Genomic DNA, 27,386 nt, shown 5'->3' on the forward strand with positions numbered 1-27,386 from the left:
TAAATTACTTCCAATCTTATATGTTGATGATCATACATGTTAGCAATTTATTGCTTTTTATACAAATTGTTAACTCTTTAAAAAGACCTGCTTAGAATACAGTAGATATTTTGTCTGCTGTTGTTAAATGGTAGTTGGTCATTCACTAGTCAAGTGTTATATTCAAAAGTCTGGAGTGTTTCTTATAAATACATTATTTACCACCACTTCTGAAACGTATCCAAAAACTCAACATGAAAATCATTCATGTGATGTTTGGCTTGGAACTTCACATGCTATGCAAAATTATTTGTTGAAAGCTTGATGCAAAATACTATATTCCAGATAGAATTAACTGGAAACAGTCCTAGCCATGCATAAGCACTAAAGTAAGGTTACAAATTTCCCATTTAAATATCCTTCTTGCAGAGTAGGTACTTAAATCAACTGATTAAATACCAATCAACGAGACATATTCACCATCGCATTCTTGGAAATTCACGTGAAAATGAAATTCCCAAAATTTCTCAGTGCAAACAATTTTAAGCTCTAGCAATATCCGGTCATACTTTCTTAACCGATACAGATTGCAGATACCAAAATTTCTTTCAATGTTGTATTAAAACAGATCAGGCACATGGATACAGGAAGATTAACACATATCGGAAATCAAGTGGTTGAGTTGTAGCACTATCTCTGTCAATCAATCAATTGATGTTTAAGAGAAAATGAACTGGTGACACAGTGCTGAAATTTTTTAAAGAAAGTTTAGAAAGTAACTTGAAAATCAATTAAATTTTGACCATCATCTTTGAATGGAAACTTTTGAAAACAGATAAATAAGAACAAAAATGCAATCATGTTACTTCAAATTGGAAAAGTTACACAAATTTATTTAATTAACAAAATCAGTTATATGCCTTTTATTGTGAACTAATAGTACTTTATTCTTAGCATAGGGACAATATTTTGTTTATTTCCACCAAGCAATCATGGTTAATGCCAGGCAAATTCAGAACCAATATAAAACCAGACACGAAAATTGAAAAGAGACCTTGAAGAATGCACCTTTGATGGAAAAAAAGGCAGGCCTTCAATAAAAAAATAAGGCAAGCCGGCTGTTTGATTCTTAACTTCTATCCTGGGCATATCCTTCTGCTGCCACAATCCTTCAATACATTCATCCTTACATACATTTCAAAAATAAAAATAATATTTATTCCACTTATTCGTAGGTTACATAGAGCATGTAAATAAAACAATAAAGTAGAATGTAGGTACGCTGTGATCCTGAATTGGAGGTACCATCGTAACTTAGCTCATTAAAGCAGCAGTTGGTGCTGATTTATGACCATATAAAATATAAGAGCACAAAAAATTTTGATATTCAAACATGCATGTGTTAAGTTCAGCAGCAACGGGAAAAAATTAAAATACAAAATAAAACACGTATTATAATGAGATTAGAGAATATTTTAGAAAAAAATTGTAGGAATGATAACTTTACGCAATGAATATACAAAAAAATGACAAGTTAAAATTATCAAGATTCCACAACAACTTTTTAACAATTGTTCAATATATTAAATCTCTTGGGATAAAAAAATGTTTTAATTAGTAAGAAACTAAGCCATAGAGTTTTGACTCAGTATCTAAATTGGGTGGGAACATGACACTTACAGTGCAAGGAAAGTGTATGTATGTTTGAAGGCTTCATTTTGGGGCTTAGGTATACAAACAGTCCCCGAACCTCATGGAGACGTATTTTTTACCGGAGTTTACTAGCATATTCAATCTGTTTTGCTCTGTTTTACACACAAATAGAAAACGTCATGAGTACCTCAAATGAAAAAAATCACTTTAGTCGTAAAACATTATGTTTTCGGAAAAGAGAGCTCAGTTTTACACTGCCCTTATGAGTTCCTTTAGGCAATCTGCCAAGGCTTAATATGAGGAAGGTAGGCTCCTTCCCAGCAAGAAATGCCATATTGCAGTCTTGATTCAACTAGAGCACAATATACAGGACAACCTATTTTTTTGGACATAAATATCTTAATATAACCAATTTCCTTGAAATCAATCGCATTTCCAATTCGATTACATTGACATGTTATTTCCAGGTAATATTTTCATCAATATATTATCCACTATAGTTATCCCAGATTAACACAAAAAGTTAATTTGCCTAATTTCAAAACATGTCGAATAGGTTTTTTTCAGGTCACACATGAGACATCTGTAGCGTCTTCGCCTGCCAAACAAGGGGTCGCGGGTTCGAGTCCCACCTGGGTATGTTTCCCCTGTCCAGGGCATGGCTGTTCGTGTACGCTTACTTGTTACAATCTTTGAATACCCCGGTATAAAATGGCCAAAAGGTGCTGTATCCGGTGGTTTGAGAATTAAAAAATAATATTTTCATCAACAGTTATCCCAGATTAACTCACAAAGTGAATTTGCTCAATTTCAAAATATGTCGAACAGGTTTTTTTTCGTGTCAGACTTGAGACATCTGTAGTAGACGCTCCATTTTTTCGAATAATTTATTTTTTACTTAAATGTAACACATTTTATTCATTTGCTTCATACAAATTTATATGAATAAAATTAAAATTTTGTTCCATCACATACTATTTTTGTAAATATATATCACTCATATCGTGCAATATGAAAACAAAGCTGTATTATCCACAAAGGAAGTTAATTTAACATTGAATATTCCAGTTTTTAAATTGTTTACATGTATAAGAAAAAGAACAGTCTCCAAGATCGATCTCCAGGATACTTCAGAAGAAAGTGATGTTTCATGTCCATAATTGTCACGTATTTTCTCATTCTGGGTTCTCCCACTGAAGTTACTCAGGTACCATTTAGTATCGACTCCTCTCATTCCAGCTTGCAATAATCTTTTCAATAACAATGACTCGTCTATGCAAGTTTCGTAAAGTTTAGGTATTACAAAACTGCAACTTTCTAATTATTTTTGAGTGCATTAGAGATAGCAGAACGAAGCCTTAAGATTGAACTTTTACCTTTCAAGAATCCCAATTTCACAGGGATAAGTAGTTATTGGTGTTAATGAAATGCAAGAACTGAATTTAAATTTTTTCCAAGACTTTTGAGAAGACCGGCAACAGTGATATTGGTATATAATTGCTAGCATTAGTTTTACCACCTATTTTTAAAATTGGCACTGCAATACCTGTTTGTTTTCGAAATTCACACTAATCATACTCAAGTTTGCTATCGGTGTAAGAAAAACGGTACAATACGATCATTTACCTCAATAATATTGATACTGTTTTTATCATGACCCATTGAATTTTCATGCTTCATTTCTTCAATAATTCTACCAACCACTTGAACGGCAGTTGGAAAGAAGTACAATGACTGAGCCTCACCACAGTTTGAAATCACAGCTTATAATGACTTTGAATGCAAATATCAAAATATTTGGTTCACTTGTTCGTCTTTGAAGAGCTTCACTAAAATGATTGCTGATTTCACTCACTGTCTGGAGTGCAAAATACAAAAAAATGACTTGGTACGATTCCCATGGTATCATGGGAGATGACTCATCATCCCAATAAGTACTATATCATTATTCATTCTTCATTGCGAAGGGAAGAATAAGGTATTGAGCTTCTCACTACAGATTTGCAATCGCTTGATTTAGAACAACTTTGACAGTTAAATGGATAATCTTTCCAATGACCAAACATGTCAAGTGCACGGAGGTGGCCCATTTGGGGAAAGCCATACAACTTACGTAGCACAAATATTGTTTATCACTTGTGAGTGCTCATGTGGCGGTTGAGATTAGAACTAACAGTGAAAAAATTGGTGCTTACTCTGAATGAATAATGTTTCTTAACTGTACGTGCACACTTGCAGCGGTCAAGGCCATTCCTTGCAGTAAAGTACTTGCTGGAGACACTGTATAGAAATGATTTATCTCATTTATGTACACCCATGTGACGGCTAAGGTGAAAATTAGTACCAAAAGACTTGCAACAAATTTCACATTGATAAGGTTTTTCTCCTGTGTGTAATCGCATGTGAATGGACAGAGAAGAACTCCGAGCGAAAGATTTTTTGCAGATTTGGCACGAATATGGTTTCTCCCCCGTGTGTACTCTCATGTGACCCTTCAGGGCACTCCCTTGAGCGAAGAACCGGCTGCATACGTTACATTTAAAAGGCTTTTCCCCTGTGTGTGTCCTTATGTGACTTTTGAGATTACCACTGGCGGCAAAAGATTTTTTGCAGATTCTGCATGAGTAGGGCTTCTCTCCCGTGTGAGTTCTCATGTGACTTCGGAGAGCAAATTTCACAGCGAAAGATTTTTTGCAGATACTGCACTCATAAGGCTTTTCTCCCGTGTGCGTTCGCAAGTGTCTAACCCGTTCTTTACTGCAACTGAAGGATTTGCTGCACATATTGCAGGCATAAGGCTTCTCTCCTGTGTGAATGCGTACGTGTTTTACTAAGTCGGTCTTTGCAGAGAAAGACTTTTCACAATGATAGCACGAATAAGGCCTTTCTCCCGTGTGTGTTCGCATGTGAGTTTTGAGATTACATTTATCAGAGAAAGATTTTTCGCACATTTTGCATGCATAAGGTCTTTCTCCCGTGTGAGTTCGCATGTGAGTTTTGAGAGCACTTCCATAAGTGAAAGATTTTTGGCATATTTGGCACGTATTGGGCATCTCTCCCGTGCCTACACATTCGTGACCATTCATGTGACCAATACCATTGAAGGACCGGCTGCATACGTTGCATTTAAATGGCTTTTCCCCTGTGTGTGTCCGTATGTGACTTTTGAGATTACTACTGCAAGTAAAAGATCGGTTGCAGATAGTGCATGAGTAGGGTCTCTCTCCCGTGTGAGTTCTCACGTGACTTCGGAGAGCAAATTTCACAGCGAAAGATTTTTTGCAGATACTGCACTCATAAGGTTTCTCCCCCGTGTGTAATCGTATGTGGGTCTTGAGAGTGCATTTCCTGGTGAAAGATTTTTTGCAGATTCTGCATGAAAAAGGTCGCTCTCCCGTGTGTCTTCGCATGTGTTTAACCAAGGAATGCTTATGAGAGGAGGAATAACTGCACACATCACAGATATAAGGCCTTCCTTCCGTGTGTGTGCGTAAATGTCTTACTAAGTGGCTCTTATTCACGAAAGACTTCTCACACTCGTTGCATGAATAAGATGTCTCTGCCATGTGTATACGCTTGTGTTTGGTGAGGTCCTTTTTCTGAGGAAAGGACAAAGTGCACTTGCTGCATGAATATGACTCCTCTTTTCTTCTCACACCCACGCGATTACAAAGGTTTTCATTGCAAGATGACTTTAAAGATAAACTTGGTGAAGTTGACTTCTCTTCTACAGTAAAACTTCTTGTCACTCGCCTCATTTTTTTCTCATCCCCTTTTCTGCCGGTGGTTTTCTTGAGAGGCCGATTTCCTTTTTCGCTCAGCCCCAGTGTTTCTATCGGTAGACCATTTAAAGTTTCGGAAGTAGTGGGTTCAAAGGAACTATAACTACTTCCGCTTGATTGAAGGTTTTTGAAAGACACATCTCCTCCCACTGATGATTTCTCTTCAGCGTCCAAATTAGCACCATTCAAATGAATTTTCATGTGCTTGATTAAGCCATTTTTGTTGTTAAATACCTCTCCGCATTTGAAGCAATGATATGAACTTTCGTTTGACTTGCAACTATTCTCAGGATTTTTGATCAAGCAATTGTTTATCTCTTCATTGTCTCCCATGACAGTCTCACAGCCACTAGTGTCATTTCCTCTGATTATGATTGACCTGAGGTTATGAGTGGTATTTGATGAATCACGACCACCTCTATCCCCGACAACTGTCATTGTCGCTCCGCCTCCCTTGCTTCTAAGTGATTCGATGTATTTTGTATTGCATTGTCTATCATCAGGAATTGAGCTATTTGTTTTCTTATCGTTATCTAGAGCGCCACATATTTCCAAGTCTTCATCCATCAGATTTCTTTCTATCCCAAAATGGGATGCTCTAACCTTGGAATCAATTTTTCTCACTAGAGATGTGGGATCAATGCATTCATCAATCCAATGATTCATTACATTTCCTTCCGCAGACAGATATGAAGTTGATGTTGCTCCAATGGGCACTCCTTTGGAAGCCAGGAACCCTAGAAAAAAATTCACATTAAACCCAGATAACACAAAGTAAAAGAGTTAACAGTTTCTTATGGTTTTCTTACGGAAAAATTGATAAGCAGCTTATCGTAAGCTATGAGGCTTATATAAGGCAAGGGTAAGATGTTAGGGAAGAATAGGTAAGAGAATGCCGTCAAATATCCTCAGGCAAGGTTATTCGCTTCTGTTACAACGTTAAAAGAGCTGATCAGTGTCCTACATATACTACGCAGCTCATCCCGACATGAATTTAAAGGCTACCGGTGAAATTAAGCGAGTCATCATAAGGGCTTAACCCTTTCGCGCCGCATGCCTCACCTGTGCGGCGAGGATTTTCTTCCCTAAACAACGAATGCCACACCAGTGTGTCCCGAATGTTCTTACCCTAACCAACGAATGCCGCGCCTGTGCGGCACAGGTCGAAAAAAGTGACCGTCGCAGACACAATAGACCCACGGACGCGGTCGCCCCTCACTATCCGCCTTAGCTCGAGCTCAGTCCCATCTTCGGCCACTCAGGTCGACCCTTTCCTATCCTCTCCACGCGGTCAACTACTGTTATTTGCAGTGTGTTTTCCAAAAAAATATTTGTTGCTTACTTTTGAAATTCAATGCTAGAAATGAATTCATCTTTTTTTGCTGACCACATGGAAATTTCAAACAAAATTCTAACGTTAATCTCAACGGAGTTATAGAACAACTAGTAAATATACTAAATCCGTCTATATAAACGTTAAAACTTCGTTTAAAATGTCTTCGGGCTGAGAAAAAAAACAAAATTCATTTTGAATGCAAAAAAATCGGATCGAGCAACAAATATGTTCATATATTTTGCATTAACATTTTAGCTAGTTGACCGCGAACTCGTGCTAGGAAGGGGCTTTTAATCCTTCTAGGGTCCGGGACAGAGGCCGAGGAAAGGGATCGGCGCCCTCTGAGTTGGATCCAAAAATGGTTAGGGAGGGAACCACTGCCTTCCGTTGACGCGAAAACGCTTCGTACAAGGGAGTGAAAAAAACTTTCAAGAGACTCGTATTGAGGAAGAATTTCCCTGAACCAAGGTCCGGCGCGAATGGGTTAACAACTGATAACAGATTTCCCCGTGAATAGAAAAAAATTAACAACTGCAAGCGACTGGCTAGTGAAGATATAAAGCACAATGCAAGTACACAATGCACTACCTTAGCTTCGAAAGAAAATATCAAGTTACTCGAGAACAAAAGAAGCCTTTTTCACGCTTCCCCCTTTCTCGACCGCTGACTTTTATTAGCAGATTCGTTTCAAAGATCCCCACCTCTGGAGGTCAACTGCTGCATGAATCACCGATTAGCCCGAAAGGTGTGTAAAATGAATTTCGGCAATTGGTATTATATTTTTATTAGATTGAGATATTAGTGATGTGCACGTAATTCAAAAAAGAATGATACCAAACACGACGTATTTCTAACGTTATTTAACCATTTTAAGCAAGGAAATAGTTGGAATAATAAGATAGTGATTTCTGGCGAATATCTATATCCTCGCAGCTGATAGTGAGCTTCACGGCAGTTGATGCGGATTTTTTTCGAAAACAGGTAGTCTGGTTACAATTTACGAGTTACGCTACAAGTCTCACTTGTCTGAGGTGCAAACGAAGCGGATGTCTTCTCAGGATATTTTGTTTCTCCCTACTAGCAATCTGAATTCTTCTGCTCATCTAGAGCTACGCGACTTATTGTTAGAAATGAGTGGGTAAGTTGCCTTCTCTGTAGGATAAAAAATTTGCGCAGTCTTATGGTCATGCTTCACCCTCTGCTTACGCCGTACGCGATAGCATTACTAAAAAATGCTATCGCTACGGCATTACTAGTAGTGCCGAATTTCACCTCGTACGAGTGGTTCCGAACTTTCCAGGGTGGGTTGACTTAAAACCGGCGAGTGTTTTCCGAGTGGGTTCTATAGAGTCCGGTTTCATTTTTATCAGTTTTATTCTTATTCGTTTTCGGACCATGGCCCATTCGAAGACACGAGTCAGAACTTTAAAAGATAGGCTGAAAATAATTGAAGACGAAGAAAAGAATCCGGGCTAGAAATGCGTGAATATTACAGCACGCCTCGGTATGTCCGCTAGTACATGACGGCAGGGGTAGGGGTAGAGCGAGATCCCTGGTGAAAACAAGAAGTGGGATGAAGCCGAGGATCAGTTGGGCGTGCCGCTGACGATTAACGCCACATTGCCTCAATCATATTAAAAATTTAATTGCTATAAAGGAACATTTCAAATAACAAACTATTTTTGGCCTTCTTGATCCATCTCATAACCAATCACTGCGACGGCGAAATCGGTTGTTTGAGGCATAACATGCACATTTCTCTCGTAAATACGTGTACTTGAAATGGCATTTGATGGATAAGATTTTTTACATCGGACAGAAAGGCATGATAGCAGTGAAAATTCCGAGTGGAGTGAAACATTTTTTAGCAAGGCGGCGTGTTCCTTCAGGATATTTGAAAGAGATAAAATCCGAATCAACAATATGACCTAAGTGTTTCGATAAAGGAATAATATTCCTGTAATCAGCTAAAATCTTTTTTAAATCCATTAATGAATGTCATAATTCGCAAAAATCCAGCGTTTCCTGGGACAAAGGCAACCCGGGCAAACATTCCCGCATTGATCGTTTTTTTCATCCATCCCCCTGAAAAACGATAAATCAAGGTTCCACTGTACATATAATTTTCAACATTTTTGCTGGATATTCCTTAAGAGGGGTCTCGATGATAATCACGCATTCTCAGCAACAACCCTTTTCTACCCTTCCTATCGGGGACGCGGCAATATCTCGGACTCCAGAGGGTAGTTGGGCTCCCTTCTTTTGGAATTTATAACCCTACTAGCGGCATTGGTTTGCAGTCAATCATGCTTTGTTAATATCAATTAACTACATGGATAACTGTTGCTCGAACGTAAATTGCAGACTTTCAAATGAATTCCTTGTTTTACTCTGAGAATTATCGAATTTAGAACGAAGCTCTACCATCAATATTAATACAGCAACAATTACCATGTATTGTTTATACCAAAATCGAGATATATGTTAACATTTACCATATAATTTCATTCAAAAATTGTGAAAGCGGCTCAAAAGGCAAATAATTCAATTCTTAGTTTATATTTATGGAGAAAGGAACAAATATTTATTTTGCGATATGACTGGACGAACATTTCCATGACTGCAGTCCCTTACTACTAAGAGGGGTGATATAAGACAAGGGGTCCAGGAACCTGCTCCTGGATTTCGAGGGTAAAGCCTAAGCCATGCTGTGTTGGGTCCTGAAGCAAAGACATCGCAGACCCGTGACCCTCATAAATTGGGAAGAGCAAGGAAATGTATATATTCAGCATTCGTTCACCTGTGTAGGAAAATCTCCGATCAAAATTTGTGGCTTTACGCCTCCCCGGTCAAGAAATGTCCAGATGCATATTTTCATCTTTAATAGGGAAAAGGTTAAATACTAAAAAATCAGTAGAAAAATATTTTGCTTGGGAAAATCATTATAAAAAAACCACATAATTACACAATCATTTAAAAGATAACTTCTCTTCCCATTTCAATTGGTAAGCAAATTAAAAAAAGAAAGTATGGAAGGATTTCTATTTCATTAGCTTCATCCTCCACAATCATTTACGACAATAGGGTAGTTTCCTTCATTAAAGAAAACGAAAGGCATTGATTGCGATTTGTTACCCACCGTTAGTGTATTTATAATATACAAATGATTTGGTTTTAGAAATCCCAGTTAATGCGAATGGCATTGGTCAATTTTAACCGCATTTGAAAAAGGGCAGATTGGCACCCATGCGATTCCAGCATGACGTGACGTCACAGGGACCTAGTTTCTATACAAGTAGATAGGAGTTTTACATCATCTAGGATTACCAATGCATGCATGAGGCACAGACCTCAGATAAACATGTCTTAATAATCACCTATTAAAACTGGCTATTGTCATAAAGTTCCCTTCGTTTGATAAGGTATTATTAATCCATAATTAAGCCAAGCACTACCTGCTAGCAGCGTACCCTGCAACCTGCTAGCAGCCTGCGCCTAGCAGCGCTCAAAGCCTTGCCCTTAGGTCACCTTACTCTGCAGCAGCAGGAACCAGAATGACATCAAACGGGCTTTTCCGGGCATTCATACTTACTGTTAGCCGTCGCATTTTTGCATGCTTGAAAATTTCCACTTTTCATTTAATTGCGAAAAAATAGATATCGTGATTTAAGAATCTATAAGTGAGAAATGCATACTCCAGGAGTAATAATCTTTCGATTCAGTAAATAAAAAAATAATAGGAAACCACCCTATTCCTTCATGTATCTATTTCCCTTTTGAGCACTCACCCAATGCTTCTGTTGTAGACTCAAGGGCCATAGTGATTCCCTCAATTGGCTCCCCATCCTCCATAAATGTTGGCTGAAAGTAAGAAATTTAGAACTTTTTTTGAAAGGCTCGACCAAATAATTTATAAAACGTATTGCATCAAAATTTTTGAGGCCCTCCAAAGTATTTTCTCAACAAAATTACTTTCTTACAACACTCAGAAAGTTCAAAATTTTCCCACAACTCTAAACCAGGAAGTGGTCATTGAATAATATTACATCTGTATCGTAATATTATAGTTATTAGATAACTCTTCCAGTGATGTGGTTTCGTATGCTACCCTATCATAACTAAGGTTATATAGGTGATAGTTTCATCTCTGAATTACAATTATAAGTATATGTACTTCAATTTGCAGTAGGAAGTTCAGCAAAGCACAAGGAAGGAAAAGGAAATCAAAATATGTTACCAACAAATTAAAAGTCATTATTCTCTTGCCAGAAAAAGTGAAAGGATAATTTTGAAACGAGGCAATATTTTTGAAAAAAAAACATCACTGTCAATAAAGTAAAAATCTGTACAAACACAACCAAGTGTCGTCTTTTTTGTCCAAGTAGAAACTGGATAAATATGCACTTATTACATAAAAATTCTTGATTAATAGTTTACAAAACCTCACTTAAAACCAAAGTCATAACCCAGCCATTGCAAGATGTCCAATGTACTTCCACTTGACATCCAGAAGTCTCTTATGGACATCTATTAGATGTCATTTAGATGACAACCAATGAGGGTCACTACAAATACATCCATTTGGAGGCTCTAGAATGCTATCTGATGGACATGATATAAAATAGATCGTAAATAATATAAATTATATAAATTTATGACTTCTTAAAGTTGCTGGAGATGAGTATTTCCACCAGCAGTTCAAGTCATCAGTCTTGAGTTTTCCTATTCCTGTAGGCCAATTTTGGAACTAACACCCATGACTTACAACTATCAATCTATCGACTTTGATCGATTTAGTCAGAAATCAAGTACCATCAATACAAGATGGTAACTGGCAACATATTACCAGTGCTATGTGTATTATCGTGAACAATGTTGATGTACTGTCACCCAAATACAGTAGCAGTTATCGGCATTGAGTTGTGAATCAATGATCATCTGACAGTGCAGTTTATTTTTTTGATTTTGTGGAATTTTCCCAGATTCCTCCAAAGAGTATCAACGGCTAATCGGATAAGCAGATTGTTTATTATTAAAATTCGTATTTGTCAGAGTTTATACTAATCATATGATTGTGAACCTGTTTTTACCAAGTGGATTCCTTAAATGTGTTGACTAAGCAGATATGTAGTAGGCTCAAGTTAAACTTTGATAACTAATCAGATGTTATGATTGCACTAAAATCATAAGATTGCTTTTTATCAACTTATATATTTACTTTGAAAGTGCGATTCCTCAAAGCTGGAATCTACAATAGAAATACAGTAGCCTATTTTAGAAATTCCAGGTTTGAGACAGCGTGCTTTTGCAGAGAACATACATGCAAAAAAATAAGGTTTTGTGATTACAACAATGACAACATCTGACTATGAGGAAATTTGAGTAGGAGGACATCAGTTTCCATCTCATGGCACTAAATATTGTAATATTCTAGGGTAAGTTGGATTACAAACTATGAATTTGCCTTGAGTGCAATCAATGGATGTTATGAAAGCCTATAAGAATTTGCAGTAAAATTTTAAAACTTGGTTAGCCTAAAGAAAAATATTTCGGCCACATTGTATTAATGTTTCATTTTTCAAACTTTACTTTGATTTCACACTTACTGTCAAAATCTGGTCGGACAATTCCATTAAAAGAGTATTCAATAGAAAATATTATCAAAACGATGATACGTTTAATAAGAAAATGCAATCAACAGTTTCAGAGTTTGTCTCCAAGAGTTTGGCATGAACTATATACACACTCAAGAAATCTGCTTGATGAAAATGGTCCTCAATATATAGAATATAAAATCTGGTTAGCAGGAATTTTAATCATCTACTAACCTAGGAGCTGATGAAACAAGTAAAAGGACTTCAGTGGTTGATACCCTTTGAGGGACCTAGAAGGATTCAAAAAAGGCAAACAGAAGGGGGAAAGAAGCCTTCCTTCTCTTTTTCTTGGTTTACCAAAAGAAGGCCCTGTGCAGAACCCCCGTCGACATAAGGCCTGGCAACAAAATCCCCTGCTGACGATATGCCCAATGACAAAATCCCCAGGTGACAAAATACACAATGACTTTTCACTTTTCTTGGTCTGAATCATGCTTTCACATCTTTTACCATGTTTCTATGGACAAAAAAACATTACTCTTTGTGAATTATTTTTCTGAAACCTAATCTAACCTGAATGGGCTGAAGCATCCTTTCAATTTTTAAAACAATTAGGAAAACAATTCAGTAAATGATTGAAGTTGACATTTCCATACAAATTTAAATATTATTAACAAAATACATTAATAGATAACTCAAGTTTAAGCAATTAATTGTTTTTTATTTTTGTTAACTTATTTTTTAACTTTTTCAAAACTACATTTGTAGCAACACCTTGTAAGTAGCTGCGGGGATTTTGTCACGGTGATTTTGTCCTGGGCGTTTTGTTGCTGGGAATTTAGTGAACTGACACCTTTCTCTCGACTTATCTCTCATCCTCAGGGGATCCTCTCCTGAGGATGCTTTTCAAAATGTCGGGAGAAAAGGACGGAATTACTAGGTGGGAAGCCAAAGAAATCTTTCTTCAATTGCCAAATCCTGAAAAAGACATGCTCCGAACGTATAGAAGTGTGACATTTGGACATCTATCAGAAGTCCAAAGGACATCAAATGGATGTCAGCTAGTACATCCAATAGATGTCCAATGGACATCATTTCAGTGGCTGGGAACCACAAAAGACTACACCATAGGCTGGTATTAATTTTTCACAATTGAGAAAGGTTATGTTTTTCTATTCTCAAAATGATCCAAATGAGGTTTAAATTCACGTGCTAACATTGGGTAAATTTAAAATTGCAGGAGACTATGCCACAGGGGCAATTATTACTGATGAACTTCAATTGAGTTTTTTGGGACAAAAAAGCACTGTAATTGCAGAAAAATGAAAGTGGAATCCTAAATGCCAAATTTCCGTTTGTTTTGACCTATCTCCAATCGTTTCAGAGATATCCACTGTCATAATGTCAGCCTCCATTGGAGTACTACCCCACACTGTGGCACTGCTGACATGGCCAGTGGAAACTTCCACTACACCCCCTCCCTGCCCTTGGCAAAGTCTTTGCCCTCACAGGTAAATTAACATTCACGTGCTAAAGACTTGAACATGCTGTTCCTCTCGTTCCATTATTAATATTGGTAAAGCTTATAAGATAACTTTTAATCTTTCCAACACCATCCTACATGCTGGGTACCATCCCTTTAACCTCAAGTTGAGTTGCAACAAAAAAAAAGGAACAAACAGCTTATTTTGAGATAAGAACACTTATTTCAGTTATTAGTAGCTTTGAATCAAATGGGTGACTAATAATACTGTTCAGAAGGAACAATTTTCTATCATTTACAACGATTAACTCTTTAGCTGTGGGAGCGTCAACATTTTTCTTCCACTTTGTGCAAGACATGAGCGGGGAAGATATTTTTCTCTCGACCCCGGGCGTGTGTCTAGCAGGTAGTGGACCCTCCAGGACTGCCCACACTACCCCCTGACGACAGACTACAAATATACCTAATACGTCCTTGGTAATTATGCAGTGATGGAAGACCCACCACCGACATTTTAAGAAAGAGAGACCAAGGCATTCAAATAAGTTTCCCCGGCTAATGGACAACAGCAAGATCAATACATTCCTAGGAAATGCAAGGATTTGTGGGCATTGTTTTCATCGTGAATGTCCCGCGGAGAGCAGGGAGCTCCCTCTCTCTCAGAGAAGGGATAATACACATAGCGCTCCCCATGGTGAGGGTACACAGTCCTTGAAAGACACCTTTGTGCTCTCTCCCATTAGGTTGGGACGAGTTTAAGCAACTGCAGAAAGGACGGCAATAAAATCTTAAGGAAAGGCTGCCAGTGGTAAGAAAATCTGGTGGAACGTTGAAAAATGCTTTTCCCACACTCACTATGCGGACTGTTTAAAAACGTTCTCACAGCCTAAGGGTTAATATTTAGGTTTATCACCAAGTACCTCCTTGATCAGTTAATTTAACTGGATTACAGGAATTTCATACATACCTCGGCATTATCTTTGGGAGATGGTTCCTTCTTGGCCCCAATCAGCTTCCAATTGAGGTCTGTCACCATGGCTCCTGAGCTCTCGACTTCCATCTCCTTACCATGGGAAGATGTAGAGGCTTGGGCCTGCAAGAGAATCTGCAAGCATCATCATTGACATATTCAGTGCAGTGTGTGTCAATTGACGTGGTCCCATCTAAGCTGAGATAGGGAGCACGTCAATTGATGTGCTCTCCCTTTCTCCACCTCCGTACATGACCTTTCTCCACCTCCATACATGACTAATATTGACTTGCGTCTTCCGTTTGCATGTAAGGCCTTCAGCAAGCCTCCCTCTTTCAAAGTATGTGCACCGCTTTTGAAAAAAGCTGTATTTGAATTGAAGTTATGGAGTGGAAACCTTCGACTATTTTTCATTCTTATTTTAACGGCCAATTCTGACAACTTTAATGAAAATCAGACCCGCATTGAATGTGTTTATTATTGAAATACAGAAATATAGCAATACTTTTGAGAATTTGTCACAGGAATAAAATTAAAGTTTGATTTTTATGGATGCATTCTTCATACTACCTTGCGTAACAATACTGATGATGCATATGTACTCTACATAGATGTTTAATAGGCACGAAGCTAGCTGAAACTGCGGCTTCAGTCCACACTGGTGTGGACTTGTGGGTGATAAATACTTTTGAGAATTTGTAACAGGAATAAAATTAAAGTTTGCTTTTTATGGATATATTTTTCACACTACCCTGCAAGCTGCCTAAAGGTAATCCATAAATGAATGAATACTTTTAATATGATTCAGGTAGAACCTGTGATAGATAATGAACACAAGATACATGTCTCGCTCCAACAAAATATTAAAGAAATAAATATCATTTTGACAAAAATATAACAACAGCATTACAAAGAGTCATCGTTCAGCTTTCATGATTATTTACAATCATTGCTAGGCTTAACAAGCTGTTAATTTTCAGACAAAAACAGTGACATATTCAATATTAAATAACAAAGCCTTTCTTTAAATGATTGAAGTGAACAAATTAATTTTCTACTCAGTGGTAGAGAGTTCTAGAATCTGGATGCTGTTGGCTGAACCAAATGTTAGAAATTTTAATAATTTAAAATTACGTTTTTTAAATGTACCACTTGACTATATGCCAAATACCTCTCATTTGCGTTGCAAAATCCTTGCAAAAGCCATGTGATCAACCTCTGAGTATTAGTTTCTGGAGTTATAAACTCCAGACATAACTTCACTCATATCAAAAACTTGTGTGTAAGTAATGCTATGCAGGAGATTCCAGACACCATAAATTATAAAATAGATGCAATAAATGTAAAAATGGTCTATAACTGAGAATTTAGTTTATTTTGAGTTATAATGGAAAACGGAAGGACATTATGCATTATCGAAAAAGAGAAATCCGTAGATTGACTCCTTACTAGACAAAAGGTAAATAACTTCAATGGGGAAATGTGAATGATTTGTTTTACTTTTAATGCACAGTTAATAAACGGTGCATCCTAGAGATATAGTTACATCCATCGACTGAATACTAATTCTATAATGTCTGTTTCAGTAAAACACCATTAGTTCGACCGGAAATAACTGAATCCTTAACAATTTATTTGCTCAAGAGGTATCAGACAGTGCTTTCGAATGTATGATATCAACATAGTGGAATTGCAATACATCTGTGATAAAATATAAATTACAAATTATAATTAACACATTTAAATATATAGCTCTACTATCGACCACAGTTTCAACACTCTACATCATTTTCAAGGTCTCATATCCTTACAGTGAGACAAATTATGCAGTATCGAGATTAGCTATTAGTGATGCATGATGGGAGAAAGAAACAGTCAGTATAATAGCATGGACACAAAGAGCATTCTACCAAAAAGAATATAATCACAGCTGAGAATACAAATCCAGAAGTAAGGATACGATGCACCACACACTACATACGGAGCATATTTATAAACGACAGCAAGGCTTCAAAATTGACAGCTACAGAAAAGTAAAGAGAGAAAGCTTTTAAAATATGTTGCTCCTGAACAATGTTGAAGATAAAAGGGGTCGACAGAGTAAGTACCAAGGAAGAGCAGAGAATAGTAAGAGATGAGAGAATTATTCTAAAAATGATGACCTGATAAAGACAATCAGAAAAAGAAAAGGACACGTGTGCTGTAAGAGGGGAAAGTAATGCTTCTGAATGTGTTCCATGCATCAGATTATTAAGTGTGTAAAAGAGAAGAAGACGGAATAAATGGAAAGAAAAGGAGATAGCCGAGAGCAATGGAGGGCTATATAAAACCAATTTTAGAATTGCTGACTTATGATGGCAATAAAGTTTAGATGCAGTTCTAGTTAAACTTACAATAAATAGTTCATAAATAGTATTACCTGATCAGAGGATGCTTCATTCGCCAGTTTGCTTGAGGTGCCATCAGTTAAATCATTGAGTACACATCCACCTTCATTATCACTGATCTGATCTTCTTTAACATGAGATGACCTGTATATTCCCAAATCACCCTAATGGAAAGAGAAACACTCATAGATAAACATTTTAATCAATTGTTACAAGCAGTTGTGTAACTATGGGGGTATAAGGGGGATAGATCCCCAAAAAGCCTCAGATAAAAAAAAAAATATTGAAAACTATTGACTAGTTTTGACATATAATGACTGCATCTGCGTTAAATTTTAAGTGCCAAAATTATGTAAAATATATTCCCAGGCATGGCATTTTCAAAAATTTCCCAGGACCCCCATTGCCTAGGGGGTTCACACCCAAGACTCCTTCATTCATCCCAAAGCATATACCTAGTTACACCACTGGTTATAAGAAACAAAATTGATCATGCACAAAACTTGAATTACAGGATTGCAGTAGAAATTAAATAATCCCTCGTGAACAATTCTGGTGCCTCTGTAGAAAACAATAACTTAACCAACATTATATGGCCAATGAAGTTATTCTTCTTTCTCATTTGATGGAATAACTAGAACTTGATAAGTGGAACTTAAATCATTATTATAAATACACAAGGAAGACAAGAAGAGGCAAAAGCCCATTAGAATAGAAAGGGAAGTTATGGATTCCACTTGTTATAATGCCCAATTGTAAATTGAGCACAATTAGGTAGTCTTCCTTTATGATGTTTTAAATACAAAAGTGTAAAATTGATTTTTTGAATGTTATTTCATAATGAAGTGTGTTTCTATACCTTAGGTAACACGAAACCAAATAAATAGAAAGTGTTACAAGCTCAACATTCCCTCCATTGGATGGGACGTTAAGCCGTGGTCCCCTTGGTGCCTTTCGTTAGTAGCAGGCTAATGCCAACGCTGGGTTTCTCTCCACCCTTACTTACCTATCGTTTCCACACAGCATAAATGACCTAAGCTGTACGTTGCCTCCTCCAAATATCATTCTGCAATTATCAAGATTATTAATTAATAGCCAGCCGTCCGAAGATTGATATGTCGTATCAACTCTCACATCTACTATCAGCAATAGGGTGTTTCCCTATTACTTTTTAATCACCTAAATCGAACTTGATTATTACTCCTATAGTATGCATTTCATGCTCTATGATTTTTGAATGACGATATCTATTTTTCGCGATAAAATGAAAAGTGCAAAAAAAGATGAAATGAAATCCCCACACATATGCCTCATTTTCTTCCCTCCGTAGAGTGTCACGGAATCTCTTACACCGCGATAATAGCAATAGCATCAAATCAATTACAAATGACATGGCTTCTATCCTTAAACGCTTCTGGTCATTATTTAACTCAAAACGGAAAACAACCCGAATACCAACCATCGTTAAATCAGACCAAGGGTCTTTCTCGGGGGTAGAGCGACCTTCGGCTTTGAACAAATACTTTTCCTCAAATTTCACCCCTCCCACTCCGCAATTCGAACTGCCAACACTTAATACGGTTGGCTCTCACTCACTTACCATGGTCTCTGTTATGCCTGAGGAGACTCTACGCCTCCTTAAATCTTTGCCTCCCAACAAAGCCACTGGAGCCGACGGCCTCGGATCACTCTTTCTGCACCAAACAGCTGATACTCTCTACATCCCCCTCTGTAAGTTATTCAACCGATTCTTTTCATAGGGATCATTTCCTTCAACTTGGAAAACAGCACTTATTAATCCCATTTCAAAATCCGGCAAAAAAGATGATGTGAGTAACTATCGTCCTGTGTCTATCCTCCCTATTCTTCCTATTTTATTCGAACGTGTTATTCATGACCAACTTCTATCATTTACTATCGCTTACATCTCACCCCAGCAGCATGGCTTCCTTCCAGCTAGCTCCACTGTTACGAACCTATCTATCCTACATCAGCATATCACCGCTGCTTTTGAGGCCTCTTCACAACTAGACGTTTGCTACATTGACTTTGCTAAAGCTTTCGACTCCGTCAATCACACCCTTCTTATCCACAAACTGTCTTATCGCTACAATATCCACGGCTCTTTCCTATCTATACTCTCGAATTTCCTAACCGACCACACTCATCGAGTTATTCTTGATGGAGCGTCTTCTCCAAGCACCCCCATCCTTTCAGGCATCCCCCAAGGCAGTGTTCTCGGACCTCTTCTCTTTTCCCTCTTCATTGACGATATTACGAGCTGTGCACTTTCTAACGCATGCAAAATTCTCCTCTTTGCAGACGACTGCAAAATATTCAAAAGAGTTGAGAACACTTCTGACTCTCAGTCTTTGCAGTCTTCCCTTCATTCCATCAAGGCCTGGTGCCTTCAGTGGCAACTCAAAATTAATACAAGCAAATCAAAATACATACCCTTTTCTTTAAAACGCACCCTCAATCCTCATAAATATACTATTTTTAATGAAATTGTTCCGATAAAGTCCACCATCAATGACCTGGACGTTACTTTCGACCCCAAACTAACTTTTCTTCCGCACCTAAATAAAATGAAATCCAAGGCCATGTCAGTCGTGGGAGTTCTTTATCGACTCACTTCTGTTACCGATCCAATCGCCATGAGAGCTATTTTCACAGGTTGCGTTCTCCCAATCCTCGAGTACTGCTCCATTATTTACTCCACTGCCAGCCCCTCCAACCTTAAAATTCTTGAACGCCCAGTTAATTTCTTTATTTCAATAGTTCGACACTATGTACCTCACCTCCGTAATTCTTCTCGCTCTGAAGTAATGTCTGCCCTATCATTGGTCCCACTATCCTCCCGTAGGAGTTTCCACGATATTTCCTTAATTTACAATGCCTTAAATGGCAAGTTCCGATCCTCAGATATGCTCCCTTTTTTTTCCCTCCACATTCCCAACCGCTCCTTCCGTAATAACCACCTACTACACCAACCTAAATTCCGTCTATCTCTCTCTCTCTCAGAGATCACTATTTTACAGACTCCCTACCTCCTTCAATGCCATTTCGAGTACTCACCCTTCCCTGGATCTTTCAATGCCCGTAGGATTATTGAAGAGGCAGCTTCAAAAAGACATGTACTGAATCCTTTTTCCTTTTTTATATCCTTTTTAAAGTTTTTTTATAGTTTATAGTTGTTAAAGCTGCGCATTTTATGTTTTGTATTCAATGTAAAGGCCATTATGGCTGTGTTTGAAATATGTAATAAATAAATAAATAAATAAAAAAGTGAAAATTTTCAAGTGTGCAAAAACACGATGGCTAAGTACGAATGCTGGGAAAACCCCTTGTGAAATTCTGGTTCCAGCTGTCGCCATGTGAGGTGACCTGGGGGAAAGGCTTTGAGCTCAGATACGACGCAGGATGCTAGCAGGTAGCAGAGTACCCTTCTAGCAGGTAGTGCTTGGTTTAAATAAGGATTATTATTCCCCTATCAAATGAAGGAAACTTTCCGACCATAAGCAGTTTTAACAGGTGACTATTAAGAGATGTTTCCCTGAGCTCTGTGCCTCCTACATGCATTGGTAATCTCAAACCATGTAAAACTCCTGGCTGCTTGTGTAGAAACTAGGTCCCTGTGACGTCACGAGGAGTGGCATAGCATGGGTGCCATCTGGCCTTTTTCAAATGCAGTTAAAATTGACAATTGCAATTTGTCAGAACTGCAATTTCTAAAACCAAATAATTTGTATATTATGAATACACTAATGGTCGGTAACAAATCACAATCAATTCTTTTCGTTTTCTTTGATGAAGGAAACTACCCTACTCTTTCATCACTCATATTAATCCACTGTTTTACATTCCATATCACCGATTCTATACATCTCATTAGAGGCTTTCAACTTTTCATAAGATCTACAATTTACTCACATGATCTTTCACAATTCGATGTTTCCACCTTCAAATCCCAACGACTAGATGCGTCCGCAATGTTCACAAATTTGAGGCAAGTGCATTCAACATGCTCAATTAAATAACAAATGAGACAAGAATTTGGACAAGTAGGGTGCAATTTGATGGCACGAAGCGGGGCATTGATTTGTACCTCTCGAAAATCTCTCGAAATAGAAGATGTTGATGTTTAATGAAGTGAGGGAAAATGTTTTGAGTTCCTGCTGAAAGGTGTTGGGAATATTCCACAACAGAATGAATTTTTATATTACCATAACTGTGCTAAAATAGCCAAGAGAGCACTTACCAAATCATCAGTGGCCAATGGGTCCGGGGCATTACCCGAATTTTCAGCTGGATCTGGAGCGTAAATCACAGGATAATCCCCTTCACCAAGTTGGTCTTCGTTCTCCACTTTCATATTAACCTTGAAGAGAATAATAGATGTCACCCATTAAATTCAACATAATAACAATAGCGCATGTCCAATAATATTTAGAAATGGTTGGATCGGATACCTCGGATCCAAATATCCGCAGATATTTCCCTTCATTGGATACATCGGATTCAAAGTTGTGGAAGACATCGGATCTAGATCCGAAATTTTGAACAATAGCTTCAGTGAATGCAGTGCCCCATAAGGGTTGAAAGAGTTCCGATTCTATCTTTGAGTGTGACATCGCATGGGATTCTTGTCCTAATCATGAACTGTTTTATTTGAAAGCTCTTCAGAGGTTACGTAGGAGAATTTCAGCCGTGAAAAATAGAAAAGGCAAAACATGACTGGCACATAGTGTGACTCTTGCCAACAGATTTTACAATCATCGGAGGAATCTCAGCGTCAGGAATTTGAAAATGCATTACGATCCGAAAATATCCGATCTGAAAAATCCAGCTCCAAAAATCAAGGATGAGATCCGAATCCGGATCCAAGAAAAATCCTGGATCCATCCATCCCTGATACTAAAAATAACAATAATAATATCATAATAATGATAATTATAATCCCTAAAATAGTAAAAACTCTTATACTTAAAACCACTCAAGCAGGCCAATATACTCATGAGATTCTTGTGACTCAAATATCAAACTCCAGAATATTAACATTCAGCTACTGCAATATTTAACCATCCTTTCACTTATTCACTATAGATATTTATCCCCAATGCCTTTTCCTCCTTCATTCACATTTACAAGTTCATGAAAATTAAAAAGATTTCCATATGAAATCAAATTTTAATAATTTGGACATGCAGTGTAATCCTAAAGGTGTCTATTCATGATCTAAAGAGTCACTTTTGTATTGTTTCCAAAAATTGCAAGAACAGTTTCTTTGACTTGGTCCATAAAATACCCGACTTGAGTGTTTCGACTTGCCACCTCGTAGCACCACTCTCTCAGCCCTGTTCTGGGAAGAGTAGAAAGTTAGCACATGCAATGAACATATGCTAACAACCTAGGCAGGGACACGTAGGGATCTCAAACCCTGAACACATTTATAAATTCATTAATTATCAACATATAAAAGCATTTGCACAGATTTACTGAATGACTAAGGAAAGCATCGACATATGTTGCAATGTGTTCCAGCGAATACTATCATCGAAAGCTTTGGCCACAAAGAAAAACATGTACTTATTGCTCATTCTCATCCAGTATAAAGCACACATTGTTTATGCTGCAGAAGCAACGGTCCTGATTTGACATATATTGCATTAAAATTCTCAAAAAAAAGAAGTGCACTACTTTTCCTGCGTGCTGAAGACCAGAAATCCAGAAACCCTTTGCTCCCAAGCTTTCTGGATTTGAGGTCCTCAATTATGTTTACAGCAACTACTGACATTCAACCAACGAATTTGTACAACTGAAGGTCTTTCAACTCTATACATATACGAGAATAAAACTTACCAACATATTGTCCAATGGTGGTTCACACTCTGGCACAGGTATATATATTTCAGTCACTTGAACTGTGCACGGGATCTGTGAAGTATCTTCGGATGCATCTCGAATACAGTCCTTTGTCTCTGAAGAAGATCTGTATTCATCTTTAGCTGCACCCTCTCCATTGATACTCTGCTGAGAAAGTTACACTATTAAACAAATGAACTCCATCTGATTCAACAAATAAGGGAGGCTCCTAATCTTAATTAAACAGGGGGTTTAATGTCTTAGGCCCATTTCTCATGGATGCAGACGGTCCGCCCAACACATTCAGATAAGGTTCTGTCCATCCACGTGGCCACTTTGCCCCCGGATCATCCATCCGTGTACAGGGCACAGAGACAGGTTTGTGCTTACACATGAACGCGGACGGCTGATGCGGACCAAGCAGATTTGTCAATGGAAATAGGGTGATAAACTTGGGGTGATAGGGTGAAATAGCTTGGAGATAACAGTGCGAGTGCGTCTTTTTACCTTGTATGTAAAGTGAAAGTGGACATGTGAAAATAATGGAAAAACTTTCATCTCGATGAACTTCAGGAAATGTGGTCATGAAAGCGGCTTTTAATTTTCTTTGTGCCACAATAGGGTGCACCCAAAACCTCCTTAGTGGGGGACTTAGTGAAAGTAAAAATCACCATGTGTTGCACGTTGCGGCACTTTAGGGGTCACTCCCAAATTTCAATTGCTCATATTTCATTAACAATTGGCAATTGGTGGTTAAAATTGTACGCAATTTCTAAATTCACCAGAATGTAGGGCCATGGGAATTTCATGAATATCTGAGTCGGTGGGTGTCATGGCCTGGTTGATTTGAAATGGAATGACACTAAAGGTAAAGTAGCATTTCTAGGATTGCCACAAACCATGACCTTTTCCACACGCTTCCCCTAAATCGAATCCTTTTATTTCATGCTCTGTGGGGGTTCCCTATTAAGTAAAATAATTATCAGAGTAGGTGAAAAATCTTCTTATTTATAGTGAAAATATGAGAAATCTCCATTTTCTGACTCAGAATGGGATATAAAGTGGCACGTCTTAATTTTTGAGAAAGTAGCAACAAAAATATTTGTAAATGGTATTCTTCCTTATTATAACTCTTCAATGACCAATATTTATAGTTTAAAAGACTGACTAGCAATTTTCAATCATCAATTACCTAATGAAAAGCTATCAGACAGCTAAATGGCTGTTGACAATGGAAGAAATACTATCTTTTCGCTGATACTCCCGCATCAAAATTTTCGAGTCGCCCCTGCAACTAGGGTTCCCATATCACTTGTACCTGTTTTCAATTTTATTGCCCTTCTAAAATAATATTATGGACTACCTTATCCTAAATAAATTTCATTGCATTATTAAAATATACAATACACAAAAAGTTTCATTTATTCAGCAATATTTAAGCCTACAGCGATTTTTGGCCCGCTTTTTCCAATTTCAGGCCACTGTGCGACTGTTATAGAATGCTTCCAATGCAACTAGCCAAAAAAACTTCTCAATCTACGAAAATAGTACAACTGCTATGCTTCTGACTTTTTTTGGATGGATAAATGAAGTCATTTTACGCACATGAACCAAAAAATCAAAGGCAAACTCTTCTGGAAAATATTTATGGGAGCGATTCAAAATTATGAACACTCATTTTTTTAATATCTAGTAGATACCTATCTAGAATATGTCTTCCCTATGAAAGTGCAGCTGTTTCTTAGCCTTATAAAATGCCGACAATTTAGATACTGAGAGTAATTTAAAGAAATGATACATACCAGAGAAAAAATTTTCTGTGACAAAATGGTAAGCATTGACAATTTATTCTTATGTTATTAACCCTTTCACACTCAACATTAAGTGAAGCTGTCTTGGGATCTTCATACGCATAAGACCCAACGTCGACTATAGCTGTCGTGATTTTTTCATCAAAAACAACCGGACGCTGGCTCTAGCAGATACGTGGGGAAGGGCTTTATTAATTTATAAAATTATTTGCTTGAAAATATATTTTCATTTCAGTTACATATCTCGTACTGAGTAATATCATTTTTCCTGGGTTTGGAAAAACAATTTGTCGAAAACTTTCATTTATATCCAGTCCTGATTTTCAGTAAAGACTTTTACAATTTCTATTTCTAGGGGGGTAGCTGCCCCCTTTGGTCCCCCACTGGGCATGCCCATAGGAAGTGTAGTAACCGCTTAGGTAGTATTGTCCAATGCATTTGGGCCCGGCCCGAGACCCAGCTTAGCAGGAACTTAGGGCCACTCCTTGGCAATTAAGCCCGACCCTCCCAATGCATTTATGACCAAGCAGCAATTCATTGCTGACTGAATAAATTGTCAATGGTTTTTGCAATGATTTATTTTGTAGAATTAGGCATGCTAAAATTTTGTTTAAAAATTGCTTATGCACAGAACAAAACCAAGAATTCATTTCAAAGTATTAAAAAATTGTAGTATGCAACAAAATATATCCATGAAAAAAACCAATGACAATATAACCACTTTGCAACGGTGAGGATGATTACAAATGAGTGGGAGGGTTGGGCTTAATTGCTGAGGAGTGGATCTCAAGACCTGCTTACACAATACATCAACACGTACGGGTTAATGCCTACATGTATGAATGCGAGAATGAACGCCAAAATGCACCGTGTAGCCACCCCAATTGTGCAAATCCATGCACAGAAAATAGAACCTGTTCTTATTTGGTTCATGCATTTGTACATGTACTGTTACGGTCCACCAAAATCATTAATACAAACGTACATTTACTTGTATGTATTAATGTTTCGTGTAACCAGAGCTTCAGGCCAGGCCTGAATGTATCTGACAATTGCTACCTCGACAGTCACCTCCCTTCAAACACGCCAGACACAGTCGACATCCAGTTGTTAGCGTTGAAAAATCCGACGTCCAGCACGAAAGAAGTAAACTAGATCACTTATGCATTTATTGTTGTACCCCTCATCTGTTCATATAAATTGCCATGAAAATGGACATTAAATTTCTGAAACGTCAGCTGCTATGTTTAAAATACAAATGACCTAAAATTCGCGAGATCATAGTTCAAGATAAACAAGAGGTCCAGATCAAAAGATATATTTTAAGACGTTTAGGTGAACTTCAGACCATGCTTGACAACTGATAAACCAAATCATCTCTAGGTCGGTCACAGTTCATTATTTGGCAGCCAATAGTAAATGTTTGTTCAATTTTATATGCTGCGGTGACCAAATTTTAAAAGGGAGTGTGGTATACATGTCATGGCCTAGTGGGTATATTGCTTACATCACTTGATCAATGGTGAACTTGGATGCCTCACTTTACCAGAAAGATTGTTTGGTACACACGAAATTGTACCGGAAGACACCATGTCTTCAGTCGTTGCCGTTAAAACGCCTACTGCATCATAACAAGAACCTTGCTAAGGCTTCACAGATTGGGATAATTACAGATTGTAGGAAATTGGACTTTAAGCGCTCCGCCAATAAAATAAGAGGGCCTTTCATGTCCCCTAATGTTTTCGATTGACAAAAGGAAGGACCTAATTAACTTCGGATCACTCATAGAGGTGTCTTTATAGTTTATGTTGGATTTAGTGGCCTTATGAAGTCATACAACATTATGCCTCTGCACTAGGGTCATCCATTTCAATATTGAATCAATCGTTTCAAATTCATTTTATATATCTATTAGGATCCGCAAATAATAATCTTCCTATATTTCTTACTGCCGTCAACACAAACCAAATATTGTCACTTCTAACTTTCTGAAGCTTAACATTGCACCGGTCTTCTATTGGGATAATATGAAAACTACTCACCCCGCAGTTATTTCTCGGCGATATTTGCCTCAGTTCTGTGTCCGATTCTAAGCAAATCTTTTTGAAAATACTGAAATCCTTGAGCTTTTTCAAACAAAGTGAACAAATTGTGGTGGGAAGGCCATCTCCCTCATCAACCTAAGAAAGCAATCAAACAATACGTTAATAATTATCTTTAGATATACGGACATAAAAGAAATAAAGCAAACATTAAGAAAAAGAAAATCTAAAAAATGAAACGTGGCACTTACTTGTAAACCGACTAAATCATGTAGGGCATGCTTCACACTTATTTCGTATTCTACATTTGAAGTGAATAAGTTGCAATAATAATAATGATTCTTCCTACAAAGTCTGCAAAAGTCACTCTCGGAATTCCTTTCTGTCGAATCCGTGAAAATCCCGATGGTACGACTCATTTTTTCACTTCAATATTTCATTTAATCTTTAAATCGGCTCAATCATCCACTTAACACTGACAGAG

General features: G+C 37.6%; 1 protein-coding gene across 3 annotated transcripts; it reads right to left on the reverse strand.

Moving 5' to 3' along the window:
- Positions 1 to 27,366, reverse strand: LOC124172144 (zinc finger protein 271-like). 3 transcript variants are annotated; one of them, XM_046551551.1, is made up of 8 exons: positions 27,154 to 27,366; positions 26,903 to 27,040; positions 23,047 to 23,214; positions 21,446 to 21,565; positions 17,217 to 17,348; positions 14,795 to 14,932; positions 10,539 to 10,611; positions 1 to 6,151 (listed from the first exon to the last, which is right to left on the reverse strand). In XM_046551551.1, the coding sequence occupies exons 1-8, from the start codon at positions 27,319 to 27,321 to the stop codon at positions 3,933 to 3,935; spliced, it is 3,156 nt and encodes a 1,051-aa protein (XP_046407507.1). In that variant the 5' UTR covers positions 27,322 to 27,366; the 3' UTR covers positions 1 to 3,932. The 3 variants fall into 3 exon arrangements, with proteins under 3 accessions (XP_046407507.1, XP_046407508.1, XP_046407505.1); XM_046551552.1 differs by having other exon boundaries at positions 14,795 to 14,920; positions 23,047 to 23,217; XM_046551549.1 differs by having other exon boundaries at positions 23,047 to 23,217.
- Positions 27,367 to 27,386: the final 20 nt, after the last annotated feature.

This window comes from Ischnura elegans (assembly GCF_921293095.1).
Source record: "Ischnura elegans chromosome 13 unlocalized genomic scaffold, ioIscEleg1.1 SUPER_13_unloc_1, whole genome shotgun sequence".
NCBI lineage: Eukaryota > Metazoa > Arthropoda > Insecta > Odonata > Coenagrionidae > Ischnura > Ischnura elegans.

Coding starts and splice junctions, on each gene's coding strand:
- LOC124172144 (XM_046551549.1), bottom strand. CDS start 27,321: ATGAGTCGTACCATCGGGATTTTCACGGATTCGACAGAAAGGAATTCC. Junction 27,041..27,153: donor ATGATTTAGTCGGTTTACAA/GTAAGTGCCACG, acceptor TTGCTTTCTTAG/GTTGATGAGGGAGATGGCCT. Junction 14,933..17,216: donor ATGAAGCATCCTCTGATCAG/GTAATACTATTT, acceptor TGATGCTTGCAG/ATTCTCTTGCAGGCCCAAGC.